Source organism: Cupressus sempervirens, chromosome 3, assembly GCF_028749045.1.
Source record: "Cupressus sempervirens isolate cs-2001-9-10 chromosome 3, ASM2874904v1, whole genome shotgun sequence".
Taxonomy (NCBI): Eukaryota; Viridiplantae; Streptophyta; class Pinopsida; order Cupressales; family Cupressaceae; genus Cupressus; species Cupressus sempervirens.
This window is the reverse complement of record NC_143120.1, coordinates 160523068-160544201: the sequence shown is the minus strand read 5'-3', so window position 1 is coordinate 160544201 and position 21134 is coordinate 160523068. Positions and strand designations below refer to the sequence as shown.

At 36.4% G+C, this 21134-nt stretch overlaps 1 protein-coding gene across 6 annotated transcripts in view; it reads left to right on the top strand.

The window, feature by feature from the left end:
* LOC149565255 (uncharacterized) overlaps nucleotides 1–20348 on the top strand; it is a 99034-nt gene extending 78686 nt beyond the window's left edge. For all 6 annotated transcript variants that reach the window (XM_089818802.1, XM_089818800.1, XM_089818799.1 and 3 more), the window contains one exon: nucleotides 19767–20348. In XM_089818802.1, the coding sequence (XP_089674928.1) occupies nucleotides 19767–19800 (34 nt within the window). In that variant the 3' untranslated portion in view covers nucleotides 19801–20348. The remainder of the gene's footprint in view (nucleotides 1–19766) is intronic.
* The last annotated feature ends 786 nt before the right edge of the window (nucleotides 20349–21134 follow it).

Below are 21134 nucleotides of genomic sequence, written 5' to 3'. Positions count from 1 at the left end.
GAAGCCAAAAAGTTCACATAAGGGCTTTCCAAGAGTGTTTTGAGCATTTTCCTAAAGGCTGCAAATGGACTTCAAAAGCTCATTTTGTAGCAGGGTTACCTGAAATGCAACCCCCCAACCTTTGACACGCGTATTGCTGTATCTGATATGGATACGGATCATTTCTGCCCATTTTTGGAGAGATGCCATTTTTAAACCTGCGCCAGAACCGATGAAAACAAATTTCGGAAAAATTGGAGCCGAATTTCTTCAGTCGTTAAAAAAAAACTCCAGTTAATTATGATTTAAAAGGCAATATAAAATAGAATGTCGTTTTTTTGCAAGTTGATTTAAAGAAACATCCACACCAGACTGTCATTTATTTCCCAGCGATTACCGTTTTTAAAAATAAACGGAGGCCGAATTAGACAAATCACGAGTTAAGTACAGATTTACTGGGAAAAATAAAAAAAATGAAGTTATAAATAAATCCCTCAATTGATTGATAGCTCAAACTTTCATTTGGCATTCTGAATAGTGTCTTGTTCGTCGGTTTAACTAGGAACTGCAAGGATTCCATTTGGGAGTTTTGGTCATCTGGGTGTTTTACAGAGGCGTTTGCTCTAGCTCATGTCTGTGCATGGAATTCCATTTCGTGTTCGTCCCATTGTTCTCATCGCAATACTGAATACAGGTAAGTCGTCAATTGTTTTAAAGAAACATCCACACTAGACTGCCATTTATTTCCCAGCGATTACCATTTTTGAAAATAAACGGAGGCCAAATTAGACAAATCACGAGTGTTGTTCATTTTTCACATACGTTCAAATGAAGTAAAATACATGCTTATTACTTTCAAAGTAATTTTCAGAAAATACATCAAAGAAAAGTATTTTATTTATTTTGAAATAATGTTCAATATTTGCATGATGGAGTAAATCATGACAGAAATTAAATGCTGAAAGTAAATTTCTCCCACACATCTGATTGTGAGAGTAGTCTCTACGTGCTGAAATATATCTATACCCTACTGAAATCAATAACTAAATAGAAGAGTAAAAGGAGAAAGGTTCATGGGCACCAGTCATTGCCTGTAATGACTGGCGATGTGGCATCCAACTGCATCCATCCTCTCGCTGTTCCAGATCTTGCCCGTTTTGTGCTTCCAATTCCTGCATTCGCAAAGGAGAAATGGGTTAGATCCAATGGATCTAAGCAATGCTGATGACTCACTCAAATCTCGCATTTACCATCCTACATGCTATTCATATTAGTAAGATACAGACATACACCAGCAAACAGAGACGTCAATCATGAAGCACAAAAGTATTAAAGGGAGGAACTGTCAAAAGTTTTGAAATCTTTTGTTTCACTCATAGAGAAAGAATGAAAGCCACGGTGATAAGATTCGGATACAGCAAAAGATAACTATTATTATTATTATTTTTTTCAGCCAGTGAAAAGAATGTGTCATACAGGTCAGAATGCAAACTGAAGCAAGATAATATTCATAAACTTACAACACCACCAGGGAAAGCACAACGTTCAGAATAGAGATAAATGTGGCAAAGTGTAACTATTTTTCAGCATTCAGCAACTCTCGTGAAATCACAGGTTTGAATAATATAAAAGAATACTATTCAATATCAGAAAGGAAAAGGGAGAAATACGTTACAACAAGATACTATTGATGCAATGTGATGCTCAGAAATTTCTACTAAAATCTTTCATGACATAAAAAGTCATATACAGCCAGAAGAGAGCAAAGTGTAATTAAAATGTCATTCTCAGATAGCAGTGAACAATCAATAAAGCACATGAAATCAGGTCATGAATTGAACGTAACCAGCACAGATGCATAACTGTCAACATTTCATGAACATAATACAGGGCTGAAAGTATGCAACATTTCAAAAAAAAAAAATCACTGGTCTAAGACTAAAAGAGGTGTTCAGATTTTAGCAAACTACCAACAGATCTGATACTTTTTCTAAGAAAGAAACAAGCAATTTTACTTTCAGCAAAGCATGATAGAACATAACAGAGATAGATCTTTGGGTTTTATACCAACAGATATGATTACGAGATAACTCTAAGGCAAAAATCATGCAAAAGATCGTCATTTCAAAGAATGGAGGAAATGTTCACGTGTTTGTGCCAGTAGAGCTGGATGACATATATTTCATTTGGTTTGACTAATGGAGGTTGGATTAAATACTCCATATGAGTTAGAAGATGGTGAATTCTGCTCAGATCATCCAAATAATGTCAAAGAAGGTGCTACTAGTCTTGGCAAAAGCGGAAATAAAATTGCTGATCTTACATTACGAATGGATGGACACCAGCAAGCTTTAGAAAAGTTGTCTGACAATCAAAACTATATGCAGAGAGATGCATCTACCATCAGGGAAGATGGAAAAGAATATGTTGATATCAGTATTCAAGAGAGCAGTGTGCCATCCCTACAAAACACTGAAAGGCCATATGATTATCAAAATCACATACAAAGAGACATACATAAGAAACTGCACAGAAATGATAGAAAGGAGACAGGAGGTATGATGATCAACCAGCCAATACACCAACAAAGACGGAAAAGAAGATACACAGATCTTGATCATTTACAAACTGATGGGTTGAACATGCCAGGAAAACTGGAGAATACGTTGGAGGTATCTTTCGTCCAGAGAAGAAGTCATCTGATAGCACTAGTGAAAATCAGAGTTTTCGAGATTCAAAACGCAGAAAAAGGTGTAAATCCGCGGCCAAGAACAAGAAGAAAACTGGGTTGAACATGCCAACATAGAACTCAGCAAAGAACAGATTTCGAAGCCAAATACCAGTCGGCTAAAGGAAAAAGCCTCCACATTGCATGTCACGAATACATAACCTCTAGACGTCCAAAACCCATAACAGAAGGAGCAGATTTCGGCCAGATATAACATAAAACTTCTCAGTCAAACCTTTAAGAATATACGTATACCTCATGCCGGCAGTCAAAAAGAAAATGGCGTCCAAGTAATAGCAGACACCGCTCTGCTCTCGTCAAAAAATCCATGCATTTTCACAACCACAGTCACGACTTCTCCAGCAACTAGAGAAATCGCAGATCTGAATTCTAAGGCGGCTAGGGTTGAAAGAAACCCCCACTTCCTCTTACGCAAAGACAGATGCATTAAAAATGACAAATAAACTTCTCGCCTTTCCTTTTATCAAATTCCTTAATGCCATTTAAGAGAATTTCGGGTTCGTTGCATATGTTTAGAGGATGGAGATATTTATTGCATGAGATTTTTAAAATACGTTTGCATTGTTTGAGTTAATTTTTGCATCATATACTTCATGTCATTATACTTTAATTGATTCTTTTGCAATCAATTTAAAGATAATGAATATTTATGCAATTTTAACGATTGTGCAAATAAAAGGGATAGACTCTTAAGTCAGGTGTATTATTTTTATTATTTTTTAATTGCATTATTATTTTTTATAATTGATAGTCTATAAATCAATTATTAAAAAATAATAAAACATTCATGCAATAATAATAATAGTAAAGTCCAAAGGTAAAAAAAAAAAATCATGCAAATAAATGGAGTTAAGGAAGGAGTTGGTATTTAACAAATGCCAAAATTCAAGGGAATAACTTCAGTCGATATTTTTTAGAGACCCAGTTCAGACTGAAGACTTCAGAATATAGCATGGAGTTATTTATGGCAGTTTGGGGAGCTTTTTCTAGTTTTTCTCATGCATGGACAGTGGAACCTTAGTTTGAAGTATTTTGAACATGAATTTGGAACTTTTAGTGGTTTTTAGTAATGAGTTAACTCATTATTTCGACCCAGCTTCCTGTTTTGGGACAGTTGTATTGTTGATATATACTCCTCTTATTTTTGAGAAGGGGGTTCAGATTTTGAGGGAGGATGCTTATGTGATTTGATCCTTAAGTGTAATTTTTTATGATTCTGATCCATTATGCAGATGTACTGTTTTGAGGACCTTTGATGAAAATAGAGTTTTCATTGGAACCAGTTTTGGAGTTGACAGATTTAGTTGTGTGCGTTAAGGTGATTGATGTTATTCAAATTGTGTTTTAATTATAGGCCTTTCTGAATGATGTCTTATCTTGTACCTTCTTTATAAATAGCTGTTCATAGGTTTTGAGTTGTGTTTAAATTATTGATGTATTCGATTGTGATCAAATTCCTTTCGTATATTTTCAAAGTTCATAGACCTTCTCTTAAATTATTGATGTGAATTAGCAGATTTTCAAATAAGGTTTCTTGTGAATGTCTTGTCAAATCTTTCATTGTGTCTCAAGTATAGCAGTAATTTGTGTTATCAATTTTGGTGTATCACCTTACTTCTTTAAGTTTTTCCGTGTTTTAGGTCATCTTTTCACCCTTTTCCATCTGAAAGTTTTTCACATTTCCATTAGTATAAGTAAGGTATAAGATATATTATACAGGAACCGGCCTAGGATCCGGAGGTTCAACCAAGTTATAAGTTACCCACAACTTTTGGCTGATCCCATTTTTCTCCAAAATCGCTGCAAGTTTTAGGACTTAAAGCAAATTTCAGGGTGCAGATTTTGGAGATAACGAGTTAAGTACAGATTTACTTGGAAAAATAAAAAAATATGAAGTTATAAATAAATCTCTCAATTGATTGATAGCTCAAACTTTCATTTGGCATTCTGAATAGTGTCTTGTTCGTCAGTTTAACCATAAATTGCAAGGATTCCATTTGGGAGTTTTGGTCATCTGGGTGTTTTACAGAGGCATTTGCTCTAGCTCATGTTTGCGCATGGAATTCCATTTCATGTTCGTCCCATTGTTCTCATCGCAATACTGAATATAGGTAACTCGTCAATTGTTTTCTCTTGTTTGATTTTTAAATTTTTATTTTATATGTTAATGATTTATTTTTTATATAGTTCAAATTAAATTTATATTTCTAAGTTTTATTTTTAAGAAAATTGAATAGTTTAATTTTAATAAATTAATATTATTTAGTTTTTAAAATAAAATAAAATAAAAATAAAAATTACAATTATAATTATTAAAATTTAAACTAGTTTTATATCTATATATATTTTTATTTTTCAAATTTAAACTTTGTAAAAATTAATAAATATTAAATAGTATTATTAATTATAGTAATAATATTTAATAATTCATAAAGCCTAATAATTTTTTTAGACTATAGAGTTACCATTAGAATATTAAATTTATATTTCGACGAAATTTATTAATATAATGAGTATATTTAATTTATTTTTAATTAATAAATAATTTAGATTTAAGTTTCAAAGTTATATTCTTGTAAAATTAAATTTGAAATAAAAATTATTGCACATATATTTAATTTAATCATTTTATAAATTATTATTATAATTTTAAATTTGTGCTTTATAGCTTAATGTGAATTTGTTTTGATTTCATAATTTTACTAATTTTTTATTTTTTTTATCAGGAACCTGATCATGGCGTCATCGTCAACACATGTTAGAGCATCAGAAAATGACAAGTGGATCAAACCAAATGCTAAATATCCATTATGGAAACATGTAACCATCATCAAGAAATTTCAAGGTGGTGGAGGTTTTAAATGGAGGTGTCATGAGTGTTTGATTGATTATAACGGTTCTTATACTAGGGTTCGTGGACACCTCTGTTACATAAAAGTTACAGGATATGAAGTGTGCCCTGGTCCAAAGGTTGATGGTGAACCAGGGAAGGGATTGTCACATGAGAAGATTGCAAAGTACCAAAAAGAAGAGGATGAAGCTAATAGTCAAGTTCTAAAGTCAACACAAAGGTCAAGTCTCAATAGACCTCCTTTGCATCCAACTTTAGGAACATCTGCTGGTGACAAGAGGCATAATTTAGGACTTCTTGAAAAGGCATTTAATTTGCAAAGTCGAGAGGATACAGATCAAAGTATTGCACGTTGTCTATATGCGAATGGAATTTCATTTAATGTGGTTCACTCACCATATTGGCAAGAGATGGTTAGGTATAATTAACATAGTTCCAAGAATCACGGCGATTCATGCGATTCACGCGATTCGATTCAAGCCAAACGATTTTTTGTGAATCGGTGAATCGAATCAGCGATAAAGGGTTTATGAAATAAGTTACTCACTAAATTTCAAGGGTTTTTTAAATTTTCCGATTCATGGCCGATTCGATTCCGATTCATGGCCGATTCACGATTTGATTCGGCCTTGCCGATTCCGATCCGATTCCGATTCTTGTTACTTTGATAATTAATGAAGCTCCAAAAGGATACAAAAGCCCAGGGTATGAGAAGGTTCGTACTATTTTGATTAAAGAAAAAGAGATTATTGATAGGCAGTTGCAAGTGATTCGAGATTCATGGAAAATTTCAGGAGTTTCCATCATTTGTGATGGATGGAAGGATGCTAGAAATAGGCCACTAATCAATGTGGTTGCAATGAGCCCAAAGGGGGCAATGTTTTTGAGAGTAGTGGAATGCAAGGCTGAAGAGAAAAGATACATAGATTATTGCCAACGTTCTAATTGAAGCAATTGAATCTGTGGGGCTAGAAAGTGTTGTTCAAGTGATCACAGATAATGCAAAAGTATGCAGAGTAGCTGGGTTGGTTGTGGAGGCAAGATATCCAAAAATTTGGTGGACTCCTTGTGTAGTTCATTCGTTGAATTTGATGCTACAAAAAATTGGCAAAATTCAATGGATACAAAAGATTTATGAAGAAGCCAAAGAGATTCAGATGTTTATCTATAATCATCACATGTCATAGGCCATTTACAGACAATTAGCTAAGCTAGAGTTGTTAAGGGTATTGTCTCAAAAATATTCAATTTTTTTTTTAAATTTATTGAAATGTATTTAAGATTTATATAGTTTTAAAATGTTTTTTTTTTATTGAAGGTGGTTGAGACATGCTTTGCCACACACTACATTGTTCTCAAAAGGCTTGTTGATGTCAAACAAGCTTTGGAAAGTATGGTGATTAGTGACATTTGGGCAGTATGGAGACAATCACAAACAGATAGAGCAAATAATGTTAGGAGGTTAATTCTTGATGAGGATTGGTGGGCTCAAATAGATTATTTACTATCTTTCACTGAGCCAATATACACCCTGATCCGTCAGTGTGATACTAATAAGCCAATATTAGGTGACATCTATGATTGCATAGATACATGTTAGAATTTGAAATTTTTGGAAAAATTATGCATGAAAATCAAAAAATGACTGCACTAGTGGATAGAGCACAAAAAAAAAGCCAAGATCATAACAAGAATCGTTAAAATCGGAGTCCGTATGAGCAAGAACAAGACATTTGAAAATTGCATTCAGAACTGTGACTGCCAATGGAGAGGGGCATGATTGTAGCTTTCTGTGCTCGATTCTGCAAAATATACAGAGTGCATGCAAAAACTAAAAGATACCTAGATGGTTTTTTGGGGCTGCGAACAAAATCCAGAAATCGTTTTTCTTGCTGATGTACAGAAGATGTAGCTGTAGTGTAAATCAGACGCCTTTAACAACAAAAAATGGCCCCAACAACCAAAAAATGACCCGAGCAACCAAAAGACGTCATGAAAAGATTGAATCAGCTACCTAAGTCAATAAATGGCATGTTGGAACTTGCAATATTGATTGAAAACACCAAATATGCAAGTTGGTTGTCAGATTTGAGATTGAAACCCCAGTTTTGCAACTTGTATGACGATCTCAGATCTCGGTGAAATGAAAGCCAAATTTGACTTTCTCAAGCCTGCTAGACATGTTGGAACAACCAGATATGTTGCCAGTATAACTAGAAATGTTGCAATCACTCAGAGATTAAAAATATTTTTGTCAAACTTTTTTGATTCTCAAGATCATTCGAAGATGTGAGAGAAGAGCATACTGGGTTTTTCAAAAACTTATAAGAAGATTTTTTAGCCCCCCCTGAATCTCTCAAATAAGGAAACTAAAATCTACTCTTGCACATAGAAAAGCTCTGATACCATGTTAGAATCTGAAAAGATTAATAACCTAGAAAACTAGTGCAAAGAATAAATATCTAAACTATGAATGCAAATGATACAAAATCAAAATAGCAACATAGAGTTAGTCTCCAAAAGAGTAATGCAAATGCTAGAAGCAAAATAGCATTAAGAGGATGCAAAAATAAGAGATACAAATACAAGCTAGGTAGCATGCTTATATAGGCTAGGAAGAGGGAGGAGGTGGCAACACCGATCAATGAGGAGCAACCATCTATCGGACTAAAGATTGCAAAGTATCTTCCCAAGATAGCTAATGGACGCTCACATGTAGGAAGGTGACACCTCGCAACCATTCACCGAATAAGACATGCTTTATTAACCTAAGCGAGATTATTAAAAGTGTAGGAAAAACCTAGCAATATAAGGAAAAATAAATAACCTACTAAGAAATAAAAAACTACACTAACAATACAATGGTGGAGCAAGTTAGAGATATTATTATAGAAACAAAGCAAGATCCCTCTAAATTTTTTTATAAGCAAATATATGATGTAATAAAAAAAAGATGGGATAAAATGACAACTCCATTGCAACTTTTGGCATATGCTTTAAACCCTAAGTACTACCATGCTGATATGTTAGCATTGCCAAATAGGACAGCACCAAATAGGGATGTTGAGGTTGTTGAAGGATATAAAAAAGCTTTCAAGAAAATGTTTATAGATCCTAGAGTTGTTGCGGAGATTTGAGATTTGCTTCCTCTGATGGAACTTATGCAGATGTTGATGCAATGGCAGATAAAAAAGAAATGGATCTATAAAGTGGTGGAACTTCCATGGTGCCATGACTACACATTTGCAAAAGCTAGCAATCAATCTTCTATCACAGGTTTGATTTTATACTAATTATTCTAATAAGAATTATTTCTTATTTCAAATGTTTTTGATTGTTTGTGTCTTTGTAATTGTAACTTATAAATTATAATATTAACTCTTTTATTGCAGGTTTCTAGTTCTTCTGCATTTGAGAGGAATTGGAGTACATATGGCTTTATCCATTCTGTGAAACAAAATAGGTTGGCAGCCAGCAAAGCAAAGGACCTTGTCTATGTGCACTCTAATCTTCGTCTATTGTCACATTCCTCCACAGACTACATCAAAGGACCCAATAGACTTTGGGATGTACAAACTGAGATAAGTGACATTGATGTATCTATAAATGCATTGACACATCTCAACCTCAATGTTGAGAATTCTGACATAGTCAGAGGACCCTTTGCTGAATCGTCAATGGGTTCTGAGAGTCTAGGTGGTGGTCGTACTCAATCCAGCTATCCTAACTCTTTAGAGAATCTTGATGATCTAGAGCTCGAGTTTCAAGAGAACAGTGATGATAATTTTGATAGCATGTGATTCTACCAAACTATTTCTGTATTTGAATTTCGTTTTAATAATAAAACTATATCTAACTATAGTATTTTGGAATAAGTCGCAATTATCAATTATGTGTTCATATTGCTTTTATTATAATGAAAAACTTCTTTAATGACTCTGAAAATATATATATATATATATATATATATATATATGTGTGTGTGTGTGTGTGTGTGTGTGTTAAGAATGTTGTATTTGCCATTCCCAAATAAGAGGTCTCAAAAACTGGCCGTACTTGTACCCGATACCGTACCCATGTCCATGCAACTCTGTTTTGTAGGCATCAAATATTTTCCAAATGACTTGTAATGGGAAGTAAAAACCCCACTTACAAGAGAGACAATCCCATTTGTATACATCCACATATGCACTTAATTTCCATGCTTAATTTGTGCTTTCCATCTGCCTGTGGTACTCCTGGATAACCCCATTTTCAGCCTCCTCTTCTCATCTAATTAAGCTGATTCTATCCAAATCCTTTTTTTTTCATTGGTCAAAATTCCTCCATTCATATCTCATACTTGTATGCTTCTAGGTTTGGAAAGTTTGAGCCTCAAATAGTTTTCTATGGATTCATCAGTACCATATGAGGATGTTCTTACCTTCCATGTTGCAGCTTTATCTACAGATACTCTTGATATGTTAGAATAGCTAGTTTCCCTGAAAGGCAAGAGAAATATGAAGTATCAGTATGATAACTACCAAAATTCTATCTTACCTGCTGAGGTGATTTCATATGTTGAAGAAGTTAGGGATGCAGAACTCAGGCATTTAGACATGGCTGAATTCCTTAGAAGAGTGGAAACCTCTATTGAGGAAGAAATAGCTCCTATCGTTCAGAGTCATATACACATGTTCTCCACTTTTCTAGTGGCTTCTCTAGAATCAAAGTTTGTGATGGTATGTGCTAAGAACTTTGATTATGAATTCATAATTATCAGAGATCATGATGGGAATACTATCATAGGTCTGGACCCTGACACTACTAATAGAATCTTTTAAGGTTCCACCTGTTCATGTGGCATTAATATGGAAAAGGCTTTAAAGAGATGGAACAAGAGAAAGATGAACTACATCAAGTATATCAATGGTAACTGTTAGGTCAACAAGATAGCTTCTTTGACAAGATGGCCCAAAGCTACTCATAGGTCAGATTTCAAATAGGATATCAATGATCTGTTCACATTGCTCAACATGATTGGACGCCTTAGGGAATCAAATACTTTCAAAACATGGATGTACAAGTTCATATCTTTGATCGTGAGATCTAAACATAAGATCTTTTGGGGAGAGTTGATTAGTGACATACTATGTGAGCAGCTATCTCAGGTTACAACTACTGTCATTTTCTACCTGAACTCATACTTGATCTATAAATGCAACTCCCCTTGGATCTTTTTTTGGTCTGTTAATCAAAGGTGACAAGTTACTAGTGTCGATATGGGATTACTATGAGCAGTTTACATTGAGGGCTAGTCAAATTCACTATAGGAGGGTCCGAGATGCTTTATTCGGGTATGAAATGTTCATATTTGATAAAGAGCTTCCAAAAAAACGTGTATCACATGATGCCTGACACAAGGTGAATGAATATAGTTGTCTCTTCCTACAATATTCTAACTTCACCTACTTGAGAGTTGGCTACTTACAAGGTGAGCCTTACACACTTTTGAACTATCCCACTGACAATATTATTTTGATGGAACTTGCAAGATGACTCGTGGCTATCCAGGTGTATGAGTCAACTCTATACATGCCTAGGGTGGGGATTTCTTCAAAAAACCTACGTCAAATTGGAGGATACTCTCTGAATACCAATTCTAAGGCATGGAGGCAGAACTTCAAGAGATAACTCTTAACTGGTTCATGTCTAGAAGCTTCTTCGACTACCGAGGAATGGATGGTAAAATAAAAAGGAGCTTCATACACATCCATCATCTTGAGGTTATCTAGATCGATCTACAAATTGAGGTTGTTATTAGAAGGATGGAATATTGTAGGTTGACTTTGCGACAAATTGTGGAGTTCAATGTGGCACAAATACTTGATGGTGTTGAGGATGATGGTGATATCTTGGATCCTAAGTATTAGAAGCATCGAGTGGAGAGCTTGCCCATTTTTCCACCTTCTTGGTTAGTGAAGGAAAGCATATCTATCTGGGAGAGATTTAAGCCTATCTTAGCCAACACAAACATATGGCTGAAGAGAAACGGCTTAAAATGTATGACAATCAAACCAGGGAAAGACTTTGATCCTGTTGGTCTGATCGAACTAGAATAAGAAATTAGGGTAAAGGGTAGGATGGTGCTTTTGCATTGGTAAATACAAGAATCTCAATGCTCACCAGAAAAAGAGGCAAGGCCACGATCAAAGTATCTGAGATAGTTGTCATGGAAGAACCTGAAAGTATCCAAGTCGTGGGCAATGAAGATGAGTTCTAGGAGGAACTTGTTCCCGGAGTACCTAGTACCATAAACACATCCGTGATGTTTGCACTCCTAGAGTCTCCACCTGTGTCAAATGAATTTGCAATGTCTCCGCATGAGATTGATGTGAATTCCTTTTCCATAGTACACATTCCTATAGCAGGTCCACCTTAGTCACATCTATTATGCCCATTTCATCGGCTGCCTCGACATGCACTTCAAAGGATCATTTCGGTAGCTTAGAGAACATGTTTGATGTGTATTCTTCCTTTCCTTGTCTAATTGATATCAATGACACTCCTCGACACTTTTGTCACACATTTTGAACATTTTATGGCTGAAGTATCATAGAGTAATCAAGAACAAGTGGCCATATCTGAGACTCCAACGATAGTCACAACAGTTGTGCAAATAAATTCATTGTCTACTGTAGCCACTACTACTACATCTCAAGGCGCTTCATTCACTCTACCTTCATGGCTTAGTGTCGTTACTCAAAAGAGGAAGTAGGAAGCTCCTCCAAAGAAGTTTAATTTTAAACAACTCAAACGAGGCAAAGACTCCAAAGAATAAAAAGGAAAAGATTGTTTCTAGGATCACAGTTTATCAAAATGAAGTCAAGTGCATTGAGGTTGTTGAGCCTTTGGTTGACAAACCATCAGAAGAACTATAGGCTTCTGATTACAAGTTCACAAGAATTGAACTTGGTAAGTAGATACAGTTGAGTTGTCAATAGGACGTACATGAAGCAGTGGCCTCACTCCCTAGAAACAATGATTATTTGTGGGAGAGGAAAAATCAGCTTAAGGAAGAGAATTCCCACCTACTGGAGACTACTGAAAAGATGAACAACTCTTCACAATGAGTTGAACCCGTTTCTTCTTTTCTGGGAGAGACAAGTAGGTATGCAAAGTAGGTTGATAGCAAGGCTGGGGTCATGGATGTTTGTGGTAGTTGGCTGGAATCACAAGGCGTGCAGACCATTAGAGATGCATTTGGAATTTTGGAATATTTAGGCATACTAAGGAAACCACCAAGTTGAGCTCCTCACATCATTCAACCAACAATTGAAGGTGTTGGACGAAGGCTTGAGCAATTGGAGGAAGATGTCGGATGTTGATCTAGAAATGTCATGTGAGTATGAAGTCATTTCCTTTTAGGAGATGTACTTTGATTACTTAGATTTGATGGTCAACAAAGTACTAGTTATTCAAGGACTGGTCACTGAAGTGAAAGTAGCGGTATACTTGTGAAAAGAACATGAGCACACAATCAATAACGGTTTGGAGGATCTAAGATGTAGTAATAGCTTAAAATGGCAAACTGATTGCAGAGGATCTTGTTATGACAAAGTATGCAAAAGTAACACTCCTAGAGCTTGAGGCGGATAACTTAGATTTCAGCTGAATTGACAAGCTGCCAAGCTATAAGATACTACTAAATCATCTTTAGATCAGGATTGTAGGGTTTTCAAAGGTACAAGCATAATTTGCAAGACAATTTTCATTGCATAGCACATGTTTGCACCATACGCTATAGTCGTGCATGAGTCTCTTCGCAAGTTCGAGGCTTTCATCGACGTCTGCTTTATACATAGGTGTAGTTTTAATGACATGTTACATGTGGGATGAAAACAAGTTGTTAATATAGGGAAGTTTTCACCTGTACAGGAGCTACATGTAATCGGATTGCAAGTGCGTTAGGCCTTGTAATTTTGAATAAGCCAAAGTTGGCTAAGGGTTTCTCTTTATTTTTCCTTTTCCTCCACTCCTCACCTATGTAGAGGAGTGAGTATATTGTAATTATCATCTTTTGTTTTAAACTTTTATGCAAGAAGGCTATGCTGAAAGCTCTTGTAATTTGAAAACCTTGTGTTTCTTGATGCAAAATATCTGAATTGAATAAAAGAAGCAAGTGTTCTCAAACTTTGTATTGTAAGCTTGAGGTTGATTGATGTATACTTACGTTGCATTGATTAATCTATCTCTGATTCAGCTTATGGATTGTATTTGCGTAGATCTCTTGAGTGTTCAATTTGAGTTTTTGAAGACTTAGTGCTGCAAAAAGGAGAATTGCTATAATTGATAGTGGCTGCTATTACTTAGAATCAAAAGACTGTGCTTCAGTTGTAAGTGCTTTTATTCAAGTTTAAGAATTTTTAATGAGAGAATTTGCGACTTACTATCTAATTGGAATGTAGAGTCTTCATTCAGAATAAGTGTAGCAAACTTCAGGTTTATGCAACTATTTCACTTGTATAAATTAGATTGGTGTCTCTGGTGTTGTTCTTAGGTCAATCCCTGAACCATCAACATTATCGTAGCAATAAACACATTTTGTTTAGTTTGAGAGTTGTAGTTATTTGCAAATCATTCTTAAGAAAAGATGAATTGATTAAGAGAACTGCCTTTTTTGTTCTTTTAGTTAAGTTCCTCTTGGAGCCACCTATGGTAATCCCCTATTTTTGAGAGGAGAGAGAAATCTCATGAGATGTTGCCAATAGTCATAGTTTACCGTCACGAGTAAACATGTTTAATGCATAATAGAAAAGCAAGGAATGTAACACAGAGTTTCATATAACTGAACTATTGATTCCATTAATGTTCACGACAATAGAATATGAGATAATGTACTTTTGATTGCTATCTAATGCCGCTCAGGCGGTGTACATATAGTATATGAAGGGGTGCGACTCAACCGTCATGTAATAACTACCTTCGGTTCCGAACAACTTACACACTTTAACTAATACTATCCCCGAAGGTTACAACTATTCCCAAAGGTTACTTTTATTCCCAACAACATCATCCCCCCTAAAAAGGAAGTTGTCTCTTGACGAAAAATTCAAAATAGGGACAATGATGAATACATATATGAAAGACAAGCTAAGAAGATTGGTGATGAAGTGTCCCAAGAGTTGCTGGTTGGGTCGTAGAAGCGTTTAGTTTCCTTCGCAACTGGTACCTGCTGAGTGCAAATGTCCCGATCTGCTCGTATCTCTGAATTCTCCTCGACTACCTTCTTCAGCATCAACACCACTTCTTGTAATTCAGCCTCCTTTTCATATGCTACCTTTGCTACCCCCTTTTCCTTCATTGTCATTGCCAGTTGTTGTTTCGCCACTCTCTTACCTTGCGTGGTTGCCTCTAGCTTTGCTATCAATACTATGCGCTTTGCTTCTCAAGCGGTTTGCTGAGTGGCTAGTTGGGTAGCTATCTCCTCCTTAGATTTCTTTGCTACTACACGAGCCTCTTCCCTAGCCTTATCTCGTCACGTTGCAAGCACTTTCTCCACAAGCAACCTACCTCTATCTACTACCTCGGTAAGAGCATGGAGGTATGCATGTACATCCTCATCCCTTCTATCATCTGTTGGCATTTCAACCTCTGTCTGCACCATAGGCTCTACTTCCCCTCCTGGTGCTACTCTACTTTGTTCTCCCCTCTCACCTAGCAAAGGTATCTTGACGTCTCTGGGGACATCATTGTTCAACAACATTACCTCTGGATGGAGGTCCTCCCTCATAGGAGACTAAATGGAAGGTCCACGTGCTACGGGTGGAATTAGTCATTGTGCTAGGTATGCACTCGCTCGGCCCAATGAACTTATCTTACCCACTAGTGCATGATGTTCCCGCTCTGGAATAATCACATCCATGCTCACCTCAAGACTACCTCTGACTGGATCAATTAATAATGTGACCCACAGTCACCACAACCTTCGACCCAATCACCTCCAGCCGAACCGGATCTTGTGATCCACCTGTAATCTCCTTGACTACCTCTGTCACATTCCTGACCACATCTTCGATTGTTTGGGGCATACCGGCAATTGCTACAGTACTCTGTGTGGTCATGGTTGATACTATCACCAGAGTGGTCTCCATCACTGCATTCTCCTCCATTGTTGGGATCCTTGCCGTCGTCACCATTAGTGGGGTCATATATATGGCTGCTCTAACTTGACCAAAAGCTGGAATAAGGGCATTGGTGGCAATGGATGTTAAATGAGGTGTGCTAGACAACATGGGTCGTGGAAATAATAGTGGGGTCGCTGAAATCACCTCCACCTCATCTTTGTCCTCTTCTGTCTCATCCTCATCCTCGAATGTCTTCTGGCACCTGCTATCTGTATCCCCTGGACCTAAGTTGGTCTTTGCCTCCTGTTTGGACCTCTTCTATGCTGCGTTTTGGTTGCTTGGTGTGTCCAAATGTCGTCATCTCATAATAGGAGGTTCGTCTAGCACCATGGGTACTATTTTGACCTCTCTTGCCAAAATGTTGTGCGACACCTGGTTGACAACGACATCCATAAGAAATTCGATTATGTGGTGTAGCATGTAGAACGTCTTGTGCTGAAGGGTCATGAATTCATACATGTGGTTCGACAATAATGGTCCATGTATGATATTGTGCTCCTCTTGGAGACACTATTGAAGGACTCAATCATTGCGCGAAGAGGGCCTTCAAAATCTTTGATGCAAAATATCGACATTTGTACCATCCATTGCACTTGTGCGTGCCTTAGGTTATCTTTAATAACTTGGTTATCTTGTGTTGCCGCACTCTTGAACCACCACCTTCGGCAATCTAGACCATTCAAGTCTTCGAACATTATTGTTTGTGGCATCACGTGCTCTTCGGTAGGGGTTGTAGATGCTCTCGGTCTCCTTGGCTTTTTACCTTTGTCCATATTGCTTGCAACTCTTATGCCTGAAGGAAGAATCTGAGCATTCTTGGTCTTTGTGGAACTTGAACTTGGCAAGTCCATATGCAACTTTGCTCTCCAAGAAGCAGTTTTCTTTTTGCCTGATTCCATAACCATCTTTCTTTTTGTCGTTTCTTGCAATAACGAATCCTCCCAATGATCGTAAAATTGTGCAATAATAGATCCTCCCAATGACCATACGACTATGCAATAACGGATCCTCCCAATGATCGTACATATGTGCAGTAACGTGTTTTTATTGGTACGTTGATGGCTTGACATTCAGATTGAAATCTAGTATATATGTGTTTGATCTTGTCAAGCACTTCTCTTGACTTTCTATCACCTAGTTTGTCTCTTCCTTCCCACTTTCTCCGCTAAGCTCGACCACGTGCACTACCACTTTCGTAAAGGGAATGATATCTGTGCAGTTGTCTCTATCTCTTGGATGATGGTAGCGGTCTTTCCCTCAAACACCACAAACCTGTAACCTTTCTTAGCTGAGCGGAGCAATGCATATGTTCATTTTTATTGGTGTGCGCAATGGTCTTATGGGCAGTGAGGATGGTGACTGTAGTCACCGTTTGGTGGTTGCCACTGTTTGGTGACTTTACCGTCCGGTGACTTCACCATGCGGTGACAGTCACTGTTCGGTGCCTTCTGCTTTTTTTTCATAGAACTAAACTACTGATTCCATTAATCTTCATGACAATAGAATATGAGATAATGTACTTCTGATGCTATCTAATGCCACTCAGGGGGTGTACATATAGTACCCAAAGGGGTGCGACTCAACCATCGTGTCCTAACTACCTTCAGTACCGAACAACTTACACACTTTAACTAATACTATCCCCGAAGGTTACAACTATTCTAGAAGGTTACAATTATTCCCAACACCACCTATGGTAATCCCCTATTGTCGAGAGGAGAGAGAAATCTTGTGAGATGTTGCCAATAGTCACAGTGACTTACAAAACTCTTCGTTAACATAACCTAATGGATTAGGCACTAGTTTTTGAAGTCTATGATTTGTTTAGGATTAGGTTAGTATTTTGTATGCAAATCATGATCTAATGATTCATCTAGGGAAACAGCTTAGCAAGTTCTAATTTCTTTACAGTTTTCATGTTTTGTATACCTATATCTTTCGATTGTGTAATGATGTCTTATCAACATGCTAAACCTTTATGTGAAGTAGGTTAGTCTTTGGTCTAGTGACATGCTTTGTGGCTAAAGTGTACATTAGATACTATACAAGTTGTTTACCTTTAATTGTGATTAATCTTGTTTAGGATACCTCTATAACATCCTCTTGGCTCTAGCGAAGCCTAAAGTGAAGGAGAGATTATCCACTCTAAATAGTTGGCTTTAAAGTTCAGACTAAACACATCTTGTTGATAAATTGATCAATCTCCCTGCATAATGACATTTCCTAGAACCCAAAGTGGATTGAATCTTGTCGGAGTGTGAGTAACAATTTTGGAATTCAATAGATCACAATCTTCATCATCTCCTTTTGTCTTGGATTCTCTTTACCTAGTTTAATCTTATGTCATGATCATAAGTTGGAAAGGCTTTTGCAACACAAGCTTCTTTTACGATAGAATTGAGTAGGAAACATATTGGTTCTAAATCTATTTGAGAATCGTTTCCTTGAAAATAACCAAAAGAATAACTGCCAGGCTTGGCAGTGGTAAATGTACTTTATTGACCGACACAATTTTTCTGAAGTGTCTAAGTGCATTGTTCACGACACACACAAGGCGTGTAAGTTTCTAATAGATTTGCCTATTGGTGGTTTTGCCTAATTTTCGTAAAACTTTGCATGAATACATTACATCAATAACCATACGCATTGCATTGGAAGTACCAACCTCTTTGATGGCATCTCTTACGGATTGGAAATTGAAATCTGCATCCTTGCATTTTCTTGAGCAGACAACCAACTTAAGAAAGGAAGGCCCATCCTTGCATGAAACTATACTATTGATGGTGACTATGATGTTGCATGCTGTCAAGGATGATAAAAAATTGTCATTAAGGACTTCTTAAATGTCCCTTTGATCTATTTGGTCAACACATCTGAGAGGAGGGACATTACATTTGTTCTTTTTGTAGTGGAAACTAACTGGACGCTTGGGACATGTTCTTTAGTCTTGGATGTGTCCTTATGGACTAGTTTTACCACCATTGAGGCACCCTGGCATGCGTGCTCTTATTATATGATGCATGGATCTGTTTCATCCTATAATTGGAGACCTTGATCTCTTTACATACAGTTAGGATTATGGGGGCAAGTACACTTTATTAGTTTGTTCAATTTCTCTGATTGTTCATTCTTAGATCTTGGTAGAGTTTTTCACTTTTTAGCCTTTCTATTCTTCTATTTTGTATTTCAATTAGTTCAAATTCCAGAAGATCCACCAAAAAACAATCATTACAAATCATTACTCATAAAGATGTATTTGTACATGGAATGTAAGAGATACAACAGGCCAAGCAGCCTACAAAGGTGGTCAATAGGTTTTAATTTCAACTCATTGTTCAGTTGCTTCATCTCTCAGACTTCCAGGTTTTGCTAAATGAAAAGCAAGGTAGTTTCGGCAGTTCAACCATTATTATTGGTCAGCTAGTAATCTTTGCCTTTTCAGTTATTACCAATTGTGAATAATAGCTTTTCACATAGTTACTGATGTTTCTAACAGCAGAGTTTTTCATTATGCCATTTCCTGTGTGGTGTGAGTACATGTGATGTACTACTAATTTCGTGCCTCAGCTGGAGGCCTGACAGTAGGTTTCCAGCTTTAGCTGTAGTCCTGATGTATGCTCATCTCTCATATACTTTCAGGGTTTGCTAAATGAAAAATCCTAAAAACTTTTAGCAGTTTGACCATCATTACCAGCTAACCTTTGCTTTTCTGATTGATCGCTGATTATAAATGATAAACCTTATTGTGTTCACATGGTAACCCATGTCCCTAACAGCATAAATTTTTGAATATGCCATTTCATATGTGGTGCAAGTAAATGTCATACATGATGGATTTCTGGCCTTAGCTGTAACCCTGACAGAAAATTGGTAACTCTCTATGTATAAGCATTTCTTACATGTTTTATGCAGTATAATACAAAATTTGTGGAGTTATCCTCCTCCTGTGATCTTCTGTGGATCACCTGTGCTTTTTGTGTTAATATTATTTATGATGTTAAATTTGCTCTTTTTGGTACAGGTACATATACAGGAAAACCAGTGAAGAGCAATAGCATTAGCATCTCTTTTGGTGAGCCATGGAAACTGAGCTTTCTATTTCAAGACTAAAGAGAGATGTATCCATTTATGCTGAATGAATACACACATTGCTTCCTGCTGAGATGAGTTGAAGATGATTTGAGTTTCCTTTACTGAGGACAATGCCTTTTGATGTTACCTTGAGCATGCAGTATATCCTCATGTGCAGTATCATGAATGAAATATTAGAGATGGAGGTCGGTTTTTTGATTTGGGACCAGGCAAGCTTACAAGCTGCTAGATGTACTGAGGCTGTGGAAAGTTGTCTATTAAATAGTAAAATCCCCAAAATTGAGAGGATGTTTTTTGGTAGATTCCTTCTAATTAAGTGGTGAGGTGATGCATAGTTTTTACAGATAGAAAAATTGACAGTTTTTAATGTTTTTTCTCACCAAATCTTATAAATAATTGCATCACGAAAATATTGTACAGGTGGTTGCAAAAGTTCTTAGGTGTGCAGCATCATTGTGTGTCTAGTGAAACTAGAACTCAGAGGTCAATATAAAATCATTCTTTTGTTTAATATCTTTTAGTGAGTAGATAGTAGTTTACATATTGTTGTTTCTATTAAGGGAAAATGGTAAATAGCACGAGCAATATTTTTGTTTGTCTTTATTAGAATGTATGGGAGGTAAGGATGCCATTTTTTTCCAACCATCCACAAAGAATTCTGAAATTAATTAAATAAGGCAGTAAATAATGATGAAACAGGTCTTCATGGCACACAGCAAATTGGTAAAAAAGTATCCAATCCTTACTGCTTTTGTATGAACATTACTGTTGGTTTTGCACCAAATCTTTTTAATTCACGTGATGTTATTTATAGATATTATGGCCGCACAGTCAACAGTCCTTTGACTGTCTTCAATACACTGCCTCTTTGCCTTTCTCTTTATTAAGATCAACCATACTCTTGCATGGCACTAAGATTCGGGTTTGAGATCCAGCAGGCTAAGTTTTCAGTTTATGCTTTTTCCCGCAAATGTTTAGGTTGGAAATCTACAAATGTTTTTGTTGTTATCTTTGGATTAGGCTTCAAATTGATAGAGCATTGATTGTATTGTTTCCTGTGTTTGACTTAATTTTTGAATTTTTCTCATCTTTGAAAACTGCCTTGAAGTTGAACCTGAAGTAGTAAGTTCAATGTTAAAAAGGTTCAAAGTCTACCCATCTATTGTTGGGATACTTGGGTTGTACATAGTTTGTCTGAACCTTGAACCATTCGGTTCAAAGGTCTACTTTGCCTGTTTACCTCAGCATGGTTGCTCCCGTGAGGTCTAGGGGATCATGATGCTCTTTTCAATGTTGA